General features: G+C 37.6%; 1 protein-coding gene across 1 annotated transcript; it reads right to left on the bottom strand.

Moving 5' to 3' along the window:
- Positions 1-44: 44 nt before the first annotated feature.
- Positions 45-21,280, bottom strand: FBXL3 (F-box and leucine-rich repeat protein 3). The gene is made up of 5 exons (XM_011953849.1): positions 20,879-21,280; positions 16,179-16,527; positions 13,338-13,460; positions 10,166-10,337; positions 45-2,573 (listed from the first exon to the last, which is right to left on the bottom strand). The coding sequence occupies exons 2-5, from the start codon at positions 16,524-16,526 to the stop codon at positions 1,930-1,932; spliced, it is 1,287 nt and encodes a 428-aa protein (XP_011809239.1). The 5' UTR covers position 16,527; positions 20,879-21,280; the 3' UTR covers positions 45-1,929.
- Positions 21,281-21,334: the final 54 nt, after the last annotated feature.

The raw sequence follows: 21,334 nt of genomic DNA, 5'->3' as shown, positions 1-21,334 counted from the left end.
GTTTAAAGTCAAATATGTGTAGTTTTTAAAAAGTAAAATACAACAGCATTAGCAACTTTTTATTCTCAAAGTGATAAAAGCACTTAACATATACTTTACAGTATAAACAAATTAAGTACTATGCATTTTGCTTATAAAGTGAATTAAAGTATTTTAAGCAATATATAATTCAATTTGTACAAAAAGTAAATTTCCAGATACAAGCTTTGGTTAGAACTGATTATGTACTGTCAAATCCATTTTTCCAAAGTTGTTCAAGGAAAAAAAACTTGACTAGCACAGGTAATTCTTGTACAATCAGAGCTTTTTACTATTTAGGAGGAGGGGAAATATTACTATAATTGCTTTTAATTTTCGAGTCTAGATAAGCCTTTTTTCTTCTCACTTATATGTTGCTGCAGGAGAGCATATCACTTTTGGAAAGCATAAATTATGAAGAAAATCACCTTTTGCTTTATTCTTAAGAAGGTCATCCATTTTAAAAGATCTAAGACTGTTAGCTTCCTTAACTACTGAGATACTTTCTAAAAGTCACACTACTGAAAAGAGCCACTTCGAGAATTAATGTATTCCATTGGGGGGTAAATCACTTCTGATTTCCCTCAGGAGGGGTAGTAATATCTACTAGCACTAGTGCCCAAAATCAAAGTTTATATCATCTAAAAAAAGTAACAATTTATAGGCTCTACAATGCATGGATTACCTTTATTCATATGAAAGTAATATAAAATGTTACCTAACTTAAATAATATATCAGTTTAACCAAATTAACAATCACAAAACTGCAGACATTTTTCTATTAAAGTTTTCCAGTTCACTGAGCAATATTTACTGAAAAATAAGATTATGAACTTAAATATATCTTTAAAATTTGCTTTTTATGCTAGACTGTACAATGGTGCTCCCTTTATGAGTTTTAAAAATTCTACTTATATAACTATGTAATTCCAAAACGGAAAAATGAGTGAGCCATCACTAAAATTTACTGGAAACTTATATTCTTTCATGGAAACAACTGATAAACATTTTAAAGTTCTATATTTATTTAAATTTGGCTTTTTAAAATAGATAAGCTTTTCATTTCAATTATTGTTTAATACTTCAAAGCTAGTTTAAACAAAGATAAAACCAAGAAGAACTAGTAAAGCATTCCTTACTTTACATACAGTGCCTCAAGTGCCACATACATAGTAACATATCACAAAAGAATGTATATGGTTTAGCAGATTACAGAGCAAACCTAAAAGTTTATACAAAGCTCAACATTGCCTCCCTTCTGTACCATTTATTGTCTTTTAATTTGATCTTGGCTCTGTATTATCCTTCTATACTACCACTGTGTGACATTTATCAGCTTTCTAAGTGTTCCGATTACTTATATATACTTTTCTTTAAACAGCTTTGTAACATTTGAGAACATTCATCCAATCTTTTTCATTAGATACAATACATTCATTTTTCTCACAAAATGCTCACTTTCCTGAGCTATATGAAACACCTTATAACAGGTGTATGTATAACTGAAGACCCTAAAATGTCAAGTTTACATTTTTTTTTAAATGCATAGAGATATAACATTTCAGAAAACCTATTAGTACTTCTTGGATATTATAACATACAGGTTTTGTTTCCTTTAGACTGTAAACTGTTTAGTATGTATAACTGGTTATTACTTTTACATCTGAACCACATTAAAAAAAATTCGGAGATATGATTGCGATTACCCTAAGGAAACAAATGGAGTTTTCTGACCAAAACTCATTCATGGGTCTTCCAATAAACAATCTTTACATATACTGACTCAAGATACTAAATTTCTGTGCCACAAAATAGTATAATTATATCAGAACTACAGCAAATAAAACTTTTATTATAATACATTTGCTTGAAGTTAAGGTGCTATTCATCATGCCCTACATCATGCGGTTTTTACCAAGTGGGCATCATGTCGGGAAACCACACCCTACCAAGATGCTTGGACACTTCCCAGTGAATCTGCTCCAAACTATACTTTTGGTCAGGAATCAGTACTTCTTCCATAATGGATAATTGAGATAGGCGGCCACCACACATCTTCACAAACTCAACAAAGGCACTACATGAAACTTCACATTCCCCTAGTCCAATAGCTGACAAATTTTTGCAACGTTCTGCAATGCGAATTAACTCTTCGTCAAGTGGCCGTAATCCATTTGCACACACTACTAGTTCAACTAGTCTAGGGCATGTCATTCCCACACGGCCAAGCACATCTTTGCTCACTGATCTCCCAAAATACAGATGGGTGGCAGGTATTTCATAGCGAAAGAATGGGTCAAATTCTTCTTCATATAAAAAAAAATACATCACTAAGTTCACTTTGGGTGAATGTCTGATGAAAGCATCCCAGCTGCTCTTCTGAATAGTATGGAAGTGTGTCTGTCCAGGATTCTCACTGACTACATCAATGCGCAAATGTTCTAATCGAACATGTTTTTCAGAAGACAAAGCAAGTAACAGCTCATCACTCAGTAGGTGGTAGTTCAGGGCTAGTTCTCTTAAGCCATGACACTGATCAGCCACACAAAGGATACCTTGAAGGAAAAAAAAACCAAATTATTTGCAAGTTTTTGTAAAAGTTTATCTGTTCAAACTTCAATCAAGTACATGTCCCACAGATGTTTGTCACAGTTCCCTTACCACAAAACTATATAACTTAAAATTTGTATAGCTGAATTGGAAGGGAAGTCACAAACATTTAAAATCGATTACTAATTTTGTCTACAAGAAAATTAAACCAATTCTAAATCCCATCTATGAAAAAGAAATAAAACTCAATTAATTAACTGTCATTAAAAAAATACACCATCACTAAGGTTAGGGCATTCCAGTAATGCACGGACAGTGCCATATTTTAGAAAAATTATTACTAACACTAAACTTACAGGTTAAGTAATTACATGATCACTGCAACAGAGGCCAAAGGACATTTTTTGAAGTTCAAAACCTAATCCTAATAAAAACAGAGTAAGATAGAACCATGTAAAACTATGAATTAGGTAATGAAATAGAATATTTACAAACTGAAGATTTCTATCAAATGATCAACAGTCTAACTGCTAATAGTGTACAGGCAGCTTATCAAATTTATAAGAAAAAATACCAAGATATCACTAAATAAGCATGTCAAAATAACTACTCAATTCACATTAATGGAAATATACATTATGACTTTTGAAGCTCTAACACACCCAGAAGGCAGCTCCTTTAGATGATTCCCTATACTTAGGGTGCTATGCTTTATAACTTACCAAAACTATCATCCTAGCAATAGATGACATTTCAAAGGTCAATATTTGATCTCTCTATAAGAGTTCTGGGTTTTTTTGGTTTTTTTTGCGTCAGTCTTACCCTGTAGCCCAGGCTGGAGTGCAGTGGTATGATCTCAGCTCACTGCAGCCTCTGCCTCCCGGGTTCAAGTGATTCTCCTGCCTCAGCCTCCTGAGTAGCTGGGACCACAAGCGTGTGCCACCATGCCTGGCTAATTTTTGTATTTTTGGTGGAGACAGGGTTTCACCATGTTGGCCAGGATAGTATTGAACTCCTGATCTCAAGTGATCCACCTGCCCTGGCCTCCCAAAGTGCTGGGATTACAGACGTGAGCCACTGTGCCCAGCCTAGTATAAGAATTCTACCCCAAAGAGGCACCTTATATTACCTGGTAAGTAACTCACTCAATCCATTTCTTCCTTATGTTTAGAAACAGGGATAGGAACAAAATATACATCATATTTTCATCTACTATTGTTTATAAGTATGATATGCCAGGTACTAGAGGTTATGCCACAAATAATTTTAGAAATATGGAAAAGTATTATTTCTATTTTGAAGTGGAGACAGCTAGCTAAAAATAGCAAAGCTGCAATACAAACACAGGCTAAGTGACTCTTATGTCCATGCACTTAACTACTGCTTAAGAAGTGACAAGACAGAGGCCACCAATAAGCCACAGCTTTATAACAGTGGGAAAAGACAGGCATTCGAATTATCAGAAAAGACAAACTGAATTGCCAGAATGAGTCACCAGAAAACAGAGTAATGTCTCAGTATTCAGCAACCACAAAGTTTCTGTTTTCCGCAGGTAGGTATATACTTTATTTTTATTTTGAGATGGAGTCTCGCTCTGCCACACAGGATGGAGTACAGGGGTGCCATCTTGGCTCACTGCAACCTCTGCCTCCCAGGTTTAAGCGATTCTCCTGCCTCAGCCTCCCAAGTAGCTGGGATTACAGGTACATGCCACCATGCCTGGCTATTTTATATACTTTGAAATATACCCTGATTACTCAAGGTAACCTTAAGCACATCTCTGTTCTGATACCATCTCACGCCAGTTAGAATGGCGATCATTAAAAAGTCAGCAAACAACATGCTGGAGAGGATGTGGAGAAACAGGAATGCTATCATACTGCTGGGAGTGTAACTTCGTTCAGCCACTGTGGAAGACAGTGTGGCAATTCCTCAAGGATCTAGAACTAGAAATACCATTTGACCCAGCAATCCCATTACGGGGTATATATCCAAAGGATTATAAATCATTCCACTATAAAGACACATGCACACGTATGTTTACTGTGGCACTGTTCACAATAGCAAAGACTTGGAACCAACCCAAATGCCATCAATGACAGACTAAAGAAAATGTGGCACATAGGCACTGTGGAATACTATGCAGCCATAAAAAAGGATGAGTTCATCATGTCCTTTGCAGGGACATGGATGAAGCTGGAAACCATCAGTCTCAGCCAACTAACACAAGAACAGAAAACCAAACACCACATGTTCTCACTCATAAGCGGGAGCTGAACAATGAGAACACATGGACACAGGGAGGGGAACATCACACACTGGGGCCTGTTGGGAGCTGGGGGCCTAGGGGAGGGATAGTATGAGGAGAAATACCTAATGTAGATGACAGGTTGATGGGTGCAGCAAACCACCATGGCACATGTATATCTATGTAACAAACCTGCACGTTCTGCACATGTACTCCAGAACTTAAAGTGTAATAATAATTTTAAAACCACACACACACACACACACGGGAAATGGTAACCCACAATGCAAATAAAAGAAACTCTGGCGTATTATTTAATAACTACAAAGCAGTTGTGGCAGGCGTAATGCTCAAAACGGCCTCCAAGATCCCACACCCTAATGCCTAGCATCCGTGAATTCCATAAGATATGCCCATGATTATGATATATGGTTCAGCCTACCATATAAAAGAGATTATCTGGATGGTCCTAGTCTAATCACATGAGCCCCTTTTAAAGCAGTTTTCTCTGCTTGCAGAAGAGGAAGTCAGAGAGATTCAAAATGCAAAGGACTCAACGTGTTATTGTTGGCTCTAAGCTAGAGGGGGCCAAAAAAGAAAAATCACAACCAGTCTCTTAAGAGCAGAAAGACCCCCTAACAGCCTCTTGCTGACAGCCAATAAGGAAATTGGATGTCAGTTCGACAATCACAAGGAACTATATTCAGCCAATAACTTGAATGAGTGTGGAAGTGGATTCTTCTGAAGAGCCTCCAGGTAAGAGCCCAGCCTTCCTGACATTTTCCTCTCAGCCTTTTAAGACTCTAAGCAGAGAAGCCACTTGAGCCCTACCTACAGCCCTAATGTACAGAACAGTGGAACAAATAAATGTGTGTTGGTTTAAGCTTTGTGTAGAGCTGTCAGTTATGCACCAGTAAGAAAACTAATACATAGTTCCAAGTATTTAAAAACGTAACAGTGGCAAAAGTAAAAGTAGGGCACTATTACAACTCAATAAATTAAGACAACCCAAATTAGAAAATAGGCAAAGGGGCCAGGGGCAGTGGCTTACGCCTGTAATCCCAGCACTTTGGGAGGCTGAGGCAGATTGATCGCCTGACGTCAGGAGTTCGAGACCAGCCTGGCCAACATGGTGAAACCCCATCTCTACTAAAAATAAAAAACTAGCCGGATGTGGTGGCGGGCGCCTGTAATCCCAGCTACTCAGGAGGCTGAGGCAGGAGAATCACCCGAACCCGGGAGGTGGAGCCTGTGGTGAGCCGAGACCACGCCACCGCATTCTCCATCCTGGGCAACAAGAAGGAGACTTTGTCTCAAAAAAAAACAAAAATAGGCAAAGAATCTGAATAGACATTTCTCCACAGAAGATATACAAATGGCCAACAAGCACATGAAAAGATATTCAAGGCCAGGCACAGTGGCTCTCGCCTATAATCCCAGCACTTTGGGAAGCTGAGGTGGGAGGGACACTTGAGCCCATGAGTTCGAGACTAGCCTAGGCAACAAGGCAAAACCCCATCTCTACAAAAAATACAAAATATTAGCTGGGCATGATGGCGTGTGCCTATGGTCCTAGCTACTTGGGAGGCTGAGGTGAGAAGATCGCTTGAGCCCAGGAGGTCCAGACTGCAGTGAGCCAGGATCACACCACTCCACTCCAGCCTGGGCAACAGTGAGGCCCTGTCTCAAAAAAAAAAAAAAAAAAAAAATTCAACATCATTAGTCAACAAGAAAATGTAAATCAAAACCACAATGAGTTTACACCCCGTAGGATGGCTACAATCAAAAAGACAAGTAAGTGTCAGAAGACACTGCTAGTGGATATGTGAAGTGGTACACAGCAGCTTTGGAAAACAGCCTGGCATTTCCTCGAATGGGGAGTTACTATATGATCACTAGGTATATACCTAAAGAGAAATTAAACTATATGTCCACACAAGCAGCATTATTCATAAGTCAAAAGGTAGATTTCCATTTATATAAAATGTCCAGAACAGACAAATCTATAGACACAGAAAATAGATTAGTGGTTGCGTAGGGATGGTTGGGATAGAGGTTTTGGGGGCAACAGCTAAGAGGTATATGGTTTCTTTTTAGAATAATAAAAACGTTCTAAAATTGTGGGGATGCATGCACTACTCTATCAATATACTACAAGTCAATAAATTGTACATTTTAAATGAGAATTGTGAATTATATATCAATAAAGCTGTTAACAAAGCTGGTGATTAGTGGTGGTAAACTCATAGAACTCATTTGGAAAAAAAAAAAACAACATGGCAAAAAGCACAAAAACACAAAGACCCTTTGTCCTAGGACTTCCACTTCTTAAGAATGTACCCTAAGTAAGAAATTAAATACAAGCAAACTGCTATAATCCAATTTTTTTTAAATCACAGCAAAAAAGGTAAAAACAAGTGTCCAACCTTAGAACTATAATGCAATGTTGGCTTATCAACAAGGAAACTAAGTAACTAAATGTTCATTAGTTCAACCTGATAATTAATATTAAGAAAGCAACAGGCATACTAACCTAGAGGTCCAGTTACAGACAATTATAACAACTATACGAACAGGAAAAAAATTGATTAAATGTTCAGTGAGGAAAGTAGAATACAGTCCCTAATTTCAACTCAGAAAAACTGTCCAAATATGCAAAATATAGATAGAAAATATGTAAATATGAAATTTCAACTGAAATGCGGTTATACTCTTCAAATAAAAAGTATTGCAAGTATTCTTTCTTTTTTTGAGACGGAGTCTCGCTCTGTTGCCAGGTAGGAGTACAGTGATACAACCTTGGCTCACCGCAACCTCCGCCTCCAGAGTTCAGAGTTCAAATGATTCTCCTGCCTCAGCCTTCCAAGTAGCTGGGACTATGGGCACACGCCACCACGCCCAGCTAATTTTTGTATTTTTACTAGAGATGGGGTTTCACCGTGTTGGCCAGGATGGTCTGGATCTCTTGATCTCGTGATCCGCCTGCCTCAGCCTCCCAAAGTGCTGGGATTAAGACGTGAGCCAACGCATCCGGTTGTATTAAAAAGTATTCTTTCTCTTCCCTTCCTTTCCTGAAGTACTAGTCCAAAGTCACTATGAAACCAACTTTGCAAAATTATGACCATGAAAGAAATCAGACCTAACCGACCCTATCTTGCTTCTAACCCTTAAGCTGCCCTTGTTCATTCCTGGGCGTAGGCTGAGCTAACTTTGGGAAGGAATTCAGTTCATGGTTTGACTTTGAAACAAAACTGGTAACACCCCTTCCATGAAAAGACCCCTCCTTCTTGTGTGGGGTCCAGTATGCCTTTGCAGGACTTTCAAACTAGCTGCAAGATTAGAAACTACAATGTGGGGGTCATGAAACCTCCGGCTCCAAGAATGTGAACCTCCCCAAATTGCTCATGGCAATAACATCATTATTGTAAAACCTAAGAACAGTGCTTGACATATTTTGTAAACCCTGTACTAAATGAATCAGCTGACACCATCCAGACTGGTAATCTGGCCCAACCAGTTCTGCCATGGCACCTAGGAAGAGAAGACATTAAGAAAACCGAACTTTGACCCCTTATGATTCCATCTCCAAACTGACCAATCAGCACTTCCCAAGCCCCTACCTGCCAAATTATCTTTAACAATTCTGATCCCCAAATGCTCAGGGAGACTGATTTGAGTAACAACAAAACTCCAGTCTCCTGCACAGCCGGCTCTGTGTGAATTACTCTTTCTCCATTGCAATTCCCATCCTGATAAATCGGTTCTGTCTGGACAACCGGCAAGGTGAACTCACTGGGCAGTTACAATTAAGTGGGATGAGGTAAGCTTATACTATACTATCAGAACTGTTGTGTATATTTAATAAAAATGAATGAACACAGGATATACCAGAATAAAGAGAACTATGAACTCTCAGTTATATAGAGAAATCAGAGACATAAAGACTCATACAATGTGGTAAATGTTAGCAAAAACATTCAGAGTGTTCTGGAAATACACAGGTGGGAAATCTCAACCAGAAAGGAGAAGTTCCCTTCTTCTCCTATGTTGACAGGCGGGTCAACACAGATCACATCTAAGCTGAACTCTGAAGCCTGAGCTGGCTGCAGTTAGCAAGGTGAAGTTAAAACATCTGAGCAAGTATTCCACAGGGTAAAGTGTACTGAGCAACCACAAACAAAGGTACAAACAAAAATCTGTAGTTCCACAGGACCCAAGTAAAAGTTCCATGCGAGTGACCAGCAAGAGACAGGTGGAGGTCAAGATACAAAGGACCTTGTACACTATGAAGCCAGGAAGCACAGACTTTATTCTGAGAGCAGAGCTATACAGTAAATAAAAAAATGTAATAAAGGTCATATAAGAACTGCCACAAAGCCTATTCTTAACTTCTGGTTTATAATAGCTTCAGTGGTAATCTGTAAGTGGCAGAGACAGCTAAGAAAATACAACCACAGACCTAGCCATTCTCATCACCAAGAGCCTCCTGTGGGAGAAAAGAGAATGAGCAAGGAGACTTGGGAGAATGAGCAAGCAATCTCCATCTAAAATGGAATCATTTCTTGGGAGAAGGCTGACCTTTACCAATGGCAAGAAGGTTGGAAGTGTTTTGTAAAGATCAAAGATTTGACACTATCCCTTAAAGAACAGGTTTCCCAAATAACACAGCTAAAGGATCAGCAAACATGTCAATAGTGGGAGGAGTCAGGAATGAAGCAGCAGATAGCAGTATATATAATATAGTAGTAGGGTTTACACACTCTTTTCAATACAAACCCCCTGGAATTTAAATAATCTCAAACTGAATAATTCAGTAATGCTCAGAAAATCCTATATAAGAGAAACTGGAAAGAGCTTTTATAATGCTCTTCTCCTATTTGATGGGTTCTTGGCTCCAAAATTCAACTTACGAAAAACACCATCTTGCAAAATGTAAGGCTACCACTTAGTACAACTCTTCTCCCTCTACATAGTGAGAAGAAAACCAATTATGTGACTGCTATGACTCAAAACCTACCCTATTAGCTCAACTACAATGAGAAAAAATTCTACTGTACTTAATAGGACCCCTCAGGCTGACCTCATACTGTCCTTTCCTCTTTTTCTCCTGTTCATTTTCTGGCATGTGCTATTCATAAATTTACCAAATAAGATTAGAAAATAAGCTGAAAGTCAGTGTCTAGGCTAGTAACATATGCTATTCTATTACTTATGCTATCCTATTACTACATTAAGAGATGAAGCAGTCGTATTAATCCACCTTTAAGGTTAATGATCATAGTTTTTTCTAATTTGATGAACATATCAATGCATTTTACTAAAATGTGTCTAGCAAAAAACACAACATACCTGCTGGAGATACATGAGGACAGCTGCTCATTTTCAACAGCTTGAGGGTATCACTGTTGTTGGCCACTAGTACTTTGAGAGATGGATCATCTACTGGAGTATCATCTATCTTAAGCGAAGACAGGGATTTGGAGTTTACAAACACAACTGTCAGTGCAGAGATAAAGTGAGACTGAAAAGCAAAAAAAAAAAAATTATTTCAATTTTTAGGAATGAGAATTGAGGGGTTTCCTAGTACTACAGTTTATCTGAGTCATAATGACACTAATATTTTGTAAATGTTTTAGGGGCGGCACCCCTTCACTCTGTTGTTGGGAGTGTGGCAAAAGAGGTGACTATCTTTTATCTTTGAGAAGAGCCTATTTATGTGTAGGGGGAAAAAAACATTTCAAGCCTCAGAATAAGTGTCTCTAAATTGGAGAAACCACTGGTAAGTAAAAAGAGGAATTCTGGAACCAGGGATGAGAATCTCTCTCATACTTCACTTTGCCTATCTGGAAACCCTAGTGTTTTATAAAACTAAACTGCATTTCTTTTCTGTTTGATAGTTATGCCCACTAAAGAGTAACTATTAACACCATCATTAAAAATTAATATCATAATTTATTTAAAATCTGAGACTCATTTGAGATATGAAAACTCATAGAAAATTTGATTCTAAAACAATCAAAATCATACTTAAAATTCCAAGTTTAAAATTCCTTCAAATGTTATCCACAATATTTTCAAGTCTTCTATTTTAATGTATTTTGATCCACAAAAGCACTAATGAAATCATTCATCATGTATCATATATATGTATATATGTACATATATATGTGTGTATAAACACATACACACACACACGTATGTATCTGTTGGACAGAATTTGACCTAAAGGAATCAATGTAGGCAAACAGGAATTAAAGCATTCTCAAAGTATGCAGCTCTCAATCGGAGCTAAGATACGAGTTGAAACCACCAAGCAAAGAATCTAGGAGAGTAAAGAAAGGCTAATCCATGGTCCAACATATTCCTCTCTACAAAACCAACTTCATGCTCCAGTTAGCTTTATAAATTCTCTACAGGAGTGAAAAAGGATGAGGGCAGGCTAAGAGCCAAGAAAGTATAATGAAACATTACCTTTTTTTTTTTTTTGAGACAGAGTATTGTTCTTGTCATGCAGGCTGGAGTGCAGTGGCACCTCCTTAGCTCATTACAACCTTGAAATCCTGAACTTAAGCAATCCTGTTTCATCCTCCCTAGTAGCTAGGACTACAGGTGTGAGCCACCATGCACAGCTAACTTTTTTTTTTGGTAGAGATGGATCTTGCTATGCTGCCCAGGCTGATCTCCAACTCTTGGCCACAAGGGAACCTCCTGCCTTGGCTTCCCAAAGTGCTCGGATTATAGCTGTGAGCCACCACACCCAACCAAAACACTATCTTCTTGGTCATAATTCCCTAATTTACTTTTTCCCTACTGTGATTAAACAACTGGCTAACTACTTAGATTTTGATTAAGTAACTATTTAACTACTTAAATGTTAACATCTTTCTCCTAATATTTTCATATCAAACTCAATTATATCTTGTACAAACATATTTCATGTTGCAGTCTAATGATTGCATCACTGACGTCTTTTCCCATTTCCCCAATTTAGCTCTGGTCAAAAACATTTCTTCTATGTTCTCTTCAGTTCTCTCAAGATTTCCAAAACATTGCAACGCCCTATTTCAATCTTCTACCAAAGCCATAAAAGGAAAAGAAAAAAAGAAAAACAGTATTAAGTATTCTAGACTCACTTAATAAGGAAAGAAGCATTCTTTCCATTAGCTCCATTCATGGTTCCCAAATTAGTACTAGATATAAGCATAATGGTAAGAAAAAAAAGAAAAATTATGTTCAACATATCTTTTAATATGGTATTTTTATATATACCATATGAGTCAGTAAGTACATTTGTATTTTAGCTACGGTAGGTACACTAAAAATCAATTCAGATTGTTTCATTTCCCATTTGAAGCTTGAAGGTGGCGCTATACCATGTAACTACTATTTCTTAGAGTGAGTTCCCTTAACCATCTTAATCAGAATCACCTGGACTGCTCACAGGAAGAGGAGACTTAGAATCACCCCGAATTTGAAAAAGGGATACAAATCCAAAATTTAGGAGGCTATTCAGAAGATTTTTACACATTAAGTCGGAGTACCATGCTGATCTAACTTCTGTACTTAGGATCTTAAAATATTAAGATAATTAGATTCTCCTGCCCATTTCCCTTATTTTATACATGAAGAAAAACATTTTATCTCAAAATATACATATGTAATGAAAATGTTTCAAAATCAATTAAGACTTTGACATCAACTGGTGACTTATTTGGTACAGACATTCTACTGAAACAACCACTTGGGTTATATATTCAATTCAGTTATATTCTGTCCTCAATCATCCCAGTATATTACCAGGTACTTAAAAGGATGTCTGTATTTTAGTTTTCAGTGTCTTCTGGGGAAAAAACTATCAATTATTGTTGGATACTAACCTACTAACCATTAGCTAACATACTCAGACACCTTTACCATCTTTCTAAAAATGTGCCCTTATTTTTGTATTTTAAAAGAATAGTTGTGAGAGAGACACGATCTCTGATTATGTGCAGGATCACATTAGAATACATGTATGAATATATGTTAACTTTTTACCCAAATAAAGGATATCTTTAAGTCTGTAAATTAATCTAAACTGTGCTGATACTAACCTTGGTCAAGACTAAATCTTTACAGAACATTTGCCAAAAGATTTTACAAGCTAGACCTGCTCTCAATACTGGCACACTCTACTTTTGATTCTAACATCACCAATCTGCTCTGGAAGCCCCAAAATGAGTATCTATGTGTCCCTTTTTTTCTAATATGGTTGACTCTGTTTTACTTACTGAATTTCTTTTAATACTTCCTATAGACGCCTCTGTAAATTTCTTTAACCATACCAATTTAGAAGTACGGTGATTTAAAAAAAAAAAAAGCTTAAAAAATACTATTTCTTTTCATTCCAAATAGTAACTGATTTTCCATTATGTATATATATTACTTTCCTTATACCCACACTGTCAATACAAAAAAAAAAAAAGGTTAGACTTTCACCGGATTTCTCAGTAATAGAAAATAAAACAAGAAGACCAGATACCTTTGGTAAATCCATAAAGCTTGGTCGAGCAGTTGAAATAAGTCCAAGTGTTTTCAAAGAGCAATTCACAAGTTGCGACAGTATATCACAAGCTGCTTCAGCTGATTCCTTGCTGCTATCCACCTTAGAAAAGAAACACCATTACTCATGTATATTTTATTGTCTTTTTACTTTTTTCCCCAAATACCCAAACTTCAAGATTACTCATGTATATATTTATATTTCTCTGTACACATATTCGTTTCATAGAAGTATCATTACTAGTTTATTGCATTATAACTTAAAGAACATTCTTTCAATCATCCACCCTCCACCCTCACCTCCAACTTTAGCCTTTTCTGAGTCTCTCTGAAAAAGTAGAAGGGCAACTGTCAAGACAAGACCTAGCTTTCATTATAAAAGACATATTTAATGTTGGCTTTTACACTGATTTATTCCAAAGTGACTGTATAAACTAATGGAGTAAATCAATTTATAGTCTTTAAAAAATAATTATGTATTTGGTAGTGGATCACATAATAGATGTAAATACAGGCTCTATGGTATGCACTAGAAATTGAGTATTTACTCAAAATGTACATGTGTATCACAACCTGGGATTCATTATTAATGTTATCAATGGAAAGATGAATGTGAAGTAAAATGAGTGTACTGGACCAGTCAGGCATGAAAATCTAAACTAAGTAAGAGATAGCTATTCTCACACATACTTCTGCAAAGACATTTCCTAAGGGAAGGATAACAGGGCCAAAAAATCCCTCAAGGATGTAAAAAGGAGTTCATCCATCAAAAAGTTAGTTGTTGCCTGGGAAACACCTAAAAACAATAGTTAAAAGGATATTATTAATTTCCAGATTCATATACAGTACTTTATCCCAAAAATGTTGAGTGGATGGTAAAACTAATGTGCTAATTATATTAGTTTCAGACACAGAATCAACATCACCTGGGAACTTGAATGGGAACAAATGTTGATACCCAACCCAGACCATCTAAATCAGAAACTGTTGGGGGGGGGCGGTCAAGCCCTCCAGGTGATTTTGATGCACATAAAGTTAGAGAACCTCTCTTCTAGACTAAATATTCTAACTATAAGCCTCCTTGGTCTACAATCGGTGAAGACTATCAGGAGAGCCCAGAAGAATCCTGTGATGTGACTCTTTTTTGTAAATCAGAAATTATTTCCTCAGGGGGGAAAAAAAAACCCTAATAAAAATGTTAAACTTTTGCACAAATGATTTTATGAGGGTTATACTAGATTACTAGATTCACGGGGCTGTAAAAGAATAAAAATGACCCAGCAAATCTACTAGGTGGAACTGGACTTTAAGACCTATCAGAGGAATATACACATCTTTGCATATGATTTACCATTAGAACACTCTTAGACAACTCAAAGATAACTAAAACCAAACAGAAACCTCTTCAGCCTTCTTCCCTGGGGGTATAGGGATGAGTTCTGAATTTTTGTTTGATCCCCTTACCCTTACCCCCAGTTAGGATCGCAAGATAATATACTAGACGTCCAATTAAATTTCAGGTAAACAACAGATTTTTTCTTAGTATTAAAGATGTCCCAAACATTAAAAGGGATGTAACTATACTAAAAATCACTGATTATCTAAAATTCAAATTTAAATACTCATCTTACATTTTTATTTATAAAACCTGGCAATCAGTGGCCTAAGTGCCTTTGTGCATTCTTCTGGGAAAAAAGGTGAAAACATATCCAACCATTCCCATCACCAATTCTCTCCTCCTCCTTGGACACACATGGGAGAATAAGCAGGTAATCTCCATCTAAGAGGAAATCACCTTCTTCAAGGGAAGACAAGATTTTAGTTATGGCCAGAAGCTCTGGGTTAAGAACTATTGTTTTGCCTAGGTTTAGCCTGGACTGTTCAGCAATTGCTACATCCAGGTAAATCAAGTATTCATGCATTGTTTTCTTCAATAAGTTATTTACCACCACAAAATCTGGTGTTTAAAGATTCAGTAAACATGCCCATATTTCATTTTATTCATTACCCAAACAAAACATGACAAGCCTCACACAAACCACTGTGATTTTTTATTTTAAACAGAGACAAGGTCTCGCTCTGTCACCAAGGCTGGAGTACAGCCGCACAATCATAGTTCACCGCAACCTCAAACTCCTGGGCTCATGCAATCTTCCCACCTCAGCCTCCTGAGAAGGTGGGACTATGGGACTACAAGTGCGCACATCCAGCTATGATTTCTTAAATTATTCTGGATATCTCAAAAAGTCACCCACTTCATTTATCCCATCACTGTATGATTTCCAATACCTTCCTTCCAGCAACAAAAAGAAATAAACAGTCCCCTTTGGCATTCTTCCATGTACCTTTTTCTATTTCTCTCTAAAATATATTCATCTAAATCTTCTACATAAAGTTTCTAAGCTTCCTTTTCATTTGAAGATCCCATTTCAAAAAGCATCAGTAAGTAACACTAAGTTCCTGTTAGACAGAAATAGCAACTAAGTTCTACTCAATTATAATCGCCCAATTTTTATTTTATATTTCTTTTTCCTCAAAATCGTTCACAATAATTCAATGTAATTCACAGCTTTATCAATGACTTATGCTTATTTAGTAGCTTTTGCTGTTTTAAGAAATGATTAATAATTAACAGAGTAATTTAGCTCCATCAAATATAATAATTATTTGGTGACAGCTTCTAAGGTATACAATAATTCTAAATTTTTAAGCATTTTCCCTGAAAAAGCAAATATTTTAAAGGCATGAGAAGATGTACTGGTTTAGGAAACAAAAGCCACTAAAAATACTTATTTTTTAAAAGAAGGATTTAAAATATTACCTTGAAGCTGACATATTGTAGATGGTTTGAATGTCTTTTAATAATCTGTTTGATCAGCTCTGGATGGGTAGCTTTCAAGTAAGACGTAGCTGGCTGATTCAGTTCAAATTCAAAACATCTCCACAAGTCAGGCATGTGAAATACCTGGTTCCAGTTGCGGCAAACTTGTGAAGCATGAGCCCGGTCAAGAAGAGGCAAATACTTAAATACTTGGAGAATAATGTCCTGAAGGAGATTACCCCAATCACAAGTCTGAGAATGCTCATTTGTAGTCCTCAGTTTCTTGGATTTCTCTGTAGTTCCTTCTTCTGATGAATTACGGTCACTATCTCTTCCTCCTCGTTTCATCCTATTCCGAAAAATGCATCAGTTTTTTTCCTACTCAACTTTTGAATAGAAATAAACTCAAAATTCATTCTTCTGTCACTGAGATGTGTGTTTATATACACAAACACAAATATGCGGAAAAACTGGATCAGTAACGCAAGAATACCAAAACAAACTATTTTGAAAAATGCCAATGAAAGCCAACAATGGTTTATAAATTTTATACTTTTTTGGCATATGTTTTTAAACATTTACATTTATCAGTATAATATACTACATGGGAGAAAGATTATTATGGTTTTGAAACTACGCTAAGAATTTATATTTCAAAAGTTGTGGTCAACTTAACTAAATGAATATAAAAGGGAACCTACAGTGATACTTTGTAAAGATTTCTTAAAAGTCATCTAAGGATATTTGTTCCTGAATTTGAGGCCGACCAGGGTCCCAAGAACCTCCAGAGAGGATGTTAATTAAGTAGCCAACAGATGTTCCACATTTAATAGTCTATACAGGGGTCCTGTGGTTCTGGTCCCAGGACCAGAACTGGGCCCCATAGCAGGAAGTGAGCAAGCTTTACAGCCTGAACTCCTGTCAGATCAGCAGCTATATTAGATTCTCATAGGAGTGCGAACCTTATTGTGAACCATCCATGTGAGGGATCTAGGTTGTGCGCTCCTTATGAGACTCTTAATGCCTGATGATCTGAGGTGGAACAGTTTCTTCCTGAAACCACCCCCTGCCACAGACAGGCACTGGGCTATGTGTTACCTGCCAGACATTTCTAACTCTGTCTAAAATAAGCAAAACCACCCCAGCTATGAATTGTTTGGTTTGGAATGTAGCTGCTTCTTCAAACACACCACTTACTATTGCATTGTTTTCCCCAAGTTGTGTTTCTGAATTATACCTATTTGTTTATTCTATGTATTCTTAGCACTTTCATTCCATTAGTTTCTTTGAAAGATAGTTTTTTCATGGCAAAACAGTTTTATGGTTAAAGAGAATGGGCTCTGGAACCAAGCTCCTTGGGTTTGAATTCTGGCTCTACCTCTCACTGGCTATGTGGCTTTGAGCAAATTACTTGATATTCTTGTGCTTCAATTTGCAAAATGAGTTTAATAAAACATAGGGTTTCTGTGAGAAATGCAATATTATTACGGTTTTTCAAAGGGGATATATGACTGTTGTATAGGAAAGCAGTCCAGCATTAACGACATTAAAGTATACAACACGCTAAAAACCGGGGTTACCACCCAGAAGGCAGAGAATGATTCATTCATTCATTCACTGTGTTCACTCATTCATTCAAGATGGGGTCTCACTCTGTCACCCAGGCTGGAGTGCAGTGGCACAATCATGGCTCACTGCAGCCTCGACCTCCTGAGATCAAGCAATCCTTCCACTTCAGCCTCCAGAGTATCTGCATGCACTACCACACCCGACTCTATTTTTGCTTTAAAATTGAGAGAGGGAGAGGAAGAGAAGGGGAGGGGGAGGGGGGAGAGAGAGAAAGATTTGTGTGTGTGTGTGAGAGAGAGAGAGAGAAAGAGAGAGCAGCGCGCGAGAGAGAGCAAGCAAGCTTGTGTACGAGAAAACACACCCTGGAAGCAGACTCATTGAATTATTATAGTAACTAACAGTAGATGGCAGATCACAGGTAATTTTTTTTCTTGCAAACATCTTTTCCCTTTTTATGTTTTACACATTTCTTTTACTATCAATGCATTACTGTGTAATTGGATTTTTTAAAAGGTCTTGTTTTGATTTGTTTGTTGGAAACGTATAGTAGGCTCTAAACTAAATGGCTGCAGACCACTCACTGGTACTTATTTAGTTTAGAGCCTGTAATACTTTTGTTTCTAGAGAACAGTTCTGGCAGGGTAGTGGTTTTGACCTAAACTTCGGGTCACAACCTTTCAGAAAGATGGCTTGTTGCTCCAACTCTCTTCTGGCCTATCAGCATAAAAGAATTTCTCATTCCTGTGTGAGATGAAGGATATGCATATGCATTACTGTGAAAGAGATGTTTCTGCAGACTTTCTCCATCCAGTACCTCGCAAAACTTGTGAAAGAGGATTGAGGGCTGGAGAGTAAAAACAGAATGGCAGAGGCCTCTGACCTTAATGCCATGAAAGTCAGTCTAAGACGTCTTAGCATATGTGCAATCAACTGCCCATTCTTCACTGCTCCTATTCCCAACTATGTAAATAAAATATATTACATATACCCTACTGATCAGGGAGAGAACAAGAACACAGAATGACAGAGGTGACAGCAAGAAGGTAGTTTGATGGAAGATTGGAAATTATGTGTAACTCTGAGAATAGATTTTTTTTATAAGTTTAGAGAAAAGTGTATAATCTACACTGTAATCTTTAATATTGTCTCTTCTAATAATAATCCCTCACTAGAGGTTGAGATAACACTGTCATTAAGACCCATTTTTCTGCTTTAACTTACCCTGAAGGCTTATTTTAATTTTAGTGCATAAAATTTGGGTCAAAGAACAAAGTGTTTGCTATCCAGAGCTTATAATTTCTCTTCTGACCACCTAAAACTACTCACAATTTTGAGATACAGAGAATCAAAAGAGAATGACAGTCTTCGTGATTTCTACACCTTATTATAGAATACTGATTGCCTGTTTCTGGAGAACAATCTTCTAAAACCAGAACTAGACAACTTAAAGACGGAATGATTCATTTTACTTGAGAGTATATGGATATATATATATATATAAAAAGGTAGCCTTATTCACATAATAATCTTTGCTAATAAATACCTTACTGGTCCTAAAAATAGAAACTTTCTTTTGTCTATTATAGTACTGCTTAAATAAAATGTACTTAAATACCTTTCCAAGTTCAGGTTAAAGAAGTTGACAAAATTTTTTTTAACAGTATGCAACACTAAGGGACAGTATCTCTTGATCTAGTTATAAAAACACTATATGATCACCAAAACATATTTTAAGCACTTACCAGTTTACAAATAGTTGAATTAAGTCTGTAAGTTGTCATATGTAATATGTCTATGTCACAATTACAGTGCAATAAGCAATGGAAAAAAATCTAAGGCCAAATTCCAATAAAAACAGCCTCTGGACTATCCTCATTTTTGTATGAAAATAACAGGAGTGAGTGGACACTTAATAAAAATTTTACATGTCAATTTTTCCAAGTTGGTTTCCTTTATGTATGAAAAAATTTACACTACTTTAATAGTATCTTATTAAATCTATTTACACATGAAACTCTGCTATACAGAAAATTAAACATCTCAGAGCATCTTCCAGCCTGCAAATAATTTACATCAATGGACCCTATAATTCCTATTTTTGTCAAAGTGAAACCACCTCTTATCTTTGAACAGAAGTGTGGAGGACCAAGCTGTACTATAAAACGTCAATGAGACTTTCTAGATTCTAGAAATCTAGAGCACCAAAACTAGGCCTCTTTAGGACTCTGGCAGTTTAATTTCCTGCAAAGTTTCTAGGCCCCAAATAATGCAACTTAGGCCACCAGAGCTTTTGGTGAGGGACTGATATGACTACAAATTGCTAAATAGCAAACTATTGAGGAAAGACCACAGGCTAGCTGAGCAGCACAAGGAGTTAGTGAGCTAACTCTATGTTCCATAAACTTTGAGGTGGGCACCGTGGACCACGCCTGTAATCCCAGCACTTTGGGAGGAGAAGGCAGGCGGATCGCTTAAGCTCTGCAGTTCGAGACCAGCACGGGCAACACGATGAAACCCGTCTCTACAAAAAATACAAAAATTAGCGGGGCATGCTGGCCCACGCCTGTAGTCTCAGTTACTAGGGAGCTTGGGGTGGGAGAATCGCTAGAGCCGAGATCGCGCCATTGCACTCCAGCCTGGGTGACAAAGTGAGTCCCTGTCTAAAAAAAAAAAAAAAAACTTTGAAAGAAGCAGTCAACTTCATCATTAGATGAAGACTGGAAGTGAACAGCTAGCTGTGTCCACCGTTGTATTAGGCACTTTTACACTGGCCATGCAGTAATTTTAAATGCCTATTTGTAGTTAACTCTAAAAAGCCTGTTTTGGCATCACAGTTCCTTTCTGTTCTGCTTTTACTAATATCAAACTAATATGCATTCTTCGGCTGAAATACAAGAATAAAACACTCTAAAGAGGTTCACTCACAACTAAATGGTTAGAGAGCACACAGTGGCGAAAATGTGTCCACAGGTCATAGAGATAAACTGAGAGTTGATGGTACTTTTATAAATATTTCAGAGATAACAAAGTTACTTTTTTTTCAAGTTAGAAAAGGAGGATTCTAATTAAAACATCTGGGTCACTCAACTGGACATCATTAGCAACGACGAAATAAAAATGATCTCTCCCACCTCTCAGCTTGGAGATACAGACCATTTACTGGGCTGCTTCCTGATCCCTGTCTGCCACTCCACCTAAAGGACTGCCCACGCCAAAGGCAGGCGCGCAGCCGCTCAAGTTGACCAAGTTTTTCGCCTGGCTAAGCGGCGGGGGCGTCCCCTCCTCCCTGCGCCACCTCCCGATTGGCTTCCCCTGACATTTCTCATGCGCCCCACCCTGGGCACTTTGACATTTCAGTGCCTCATTGCTCAAGCTCCCAGCACCGGCGTAGCCGACGCCGGGAGAGCCCCACACGGTTTAAGTTCCACGATGCCTGTCACCAGCCCGCGCCAAGGGTCATAAAGCCAGGCAGGAGCCGCGGCTAGCCCCGGAGCGGCGGCGTCGCGGGCAGGCTGCAGGCGGCCGCCGCACACGCACCACGCCTTGTTGACATGTTTGGAAGCAAGCACGGAGGGGAAACGCCCCCA

This window comes from Colobus angolensis, unplaced genomic scaffold, assembly GCF_000951035.1.
Source record: "Colobus angolensis palliatus isolate OR3802 unplaced genomic scaffold, Cang.pa_1.0 Scaffold374, whole genome shotgun sequence".
NCBI lineage: Eukaryota > Metazoa > Chordata > Mammalia > Primates > Cercopithecidae > Colobus > Colobus angolensis.
This window is presented reverse-complemented; position numbering and strand designations above follow the sequence as displayed.

Coding starts and splice junctions, on each gene's coding strand:
- FBXL3 (XM_011953849.1), bottom strand. CDS start 16,526: ATGAAACGAGGAGGAAGAGATAGTGACCGTAATTCATCAGAAGAAGGA. Junction 10,338..13,337: donor GCTTTATGGATTTACCAAAG/GTATCTGGTCTT, acceptor TTTGCTTTTCAG/TCTCACTTTATCTCTGCACT. Junction 2,574..10,165: donor TCCTCATGTATCTCCAGCAG/GTATGTTGTGTT, acceptor TTTTCCTTCAAG/GTATCCTTTGTGTGGCTGAT.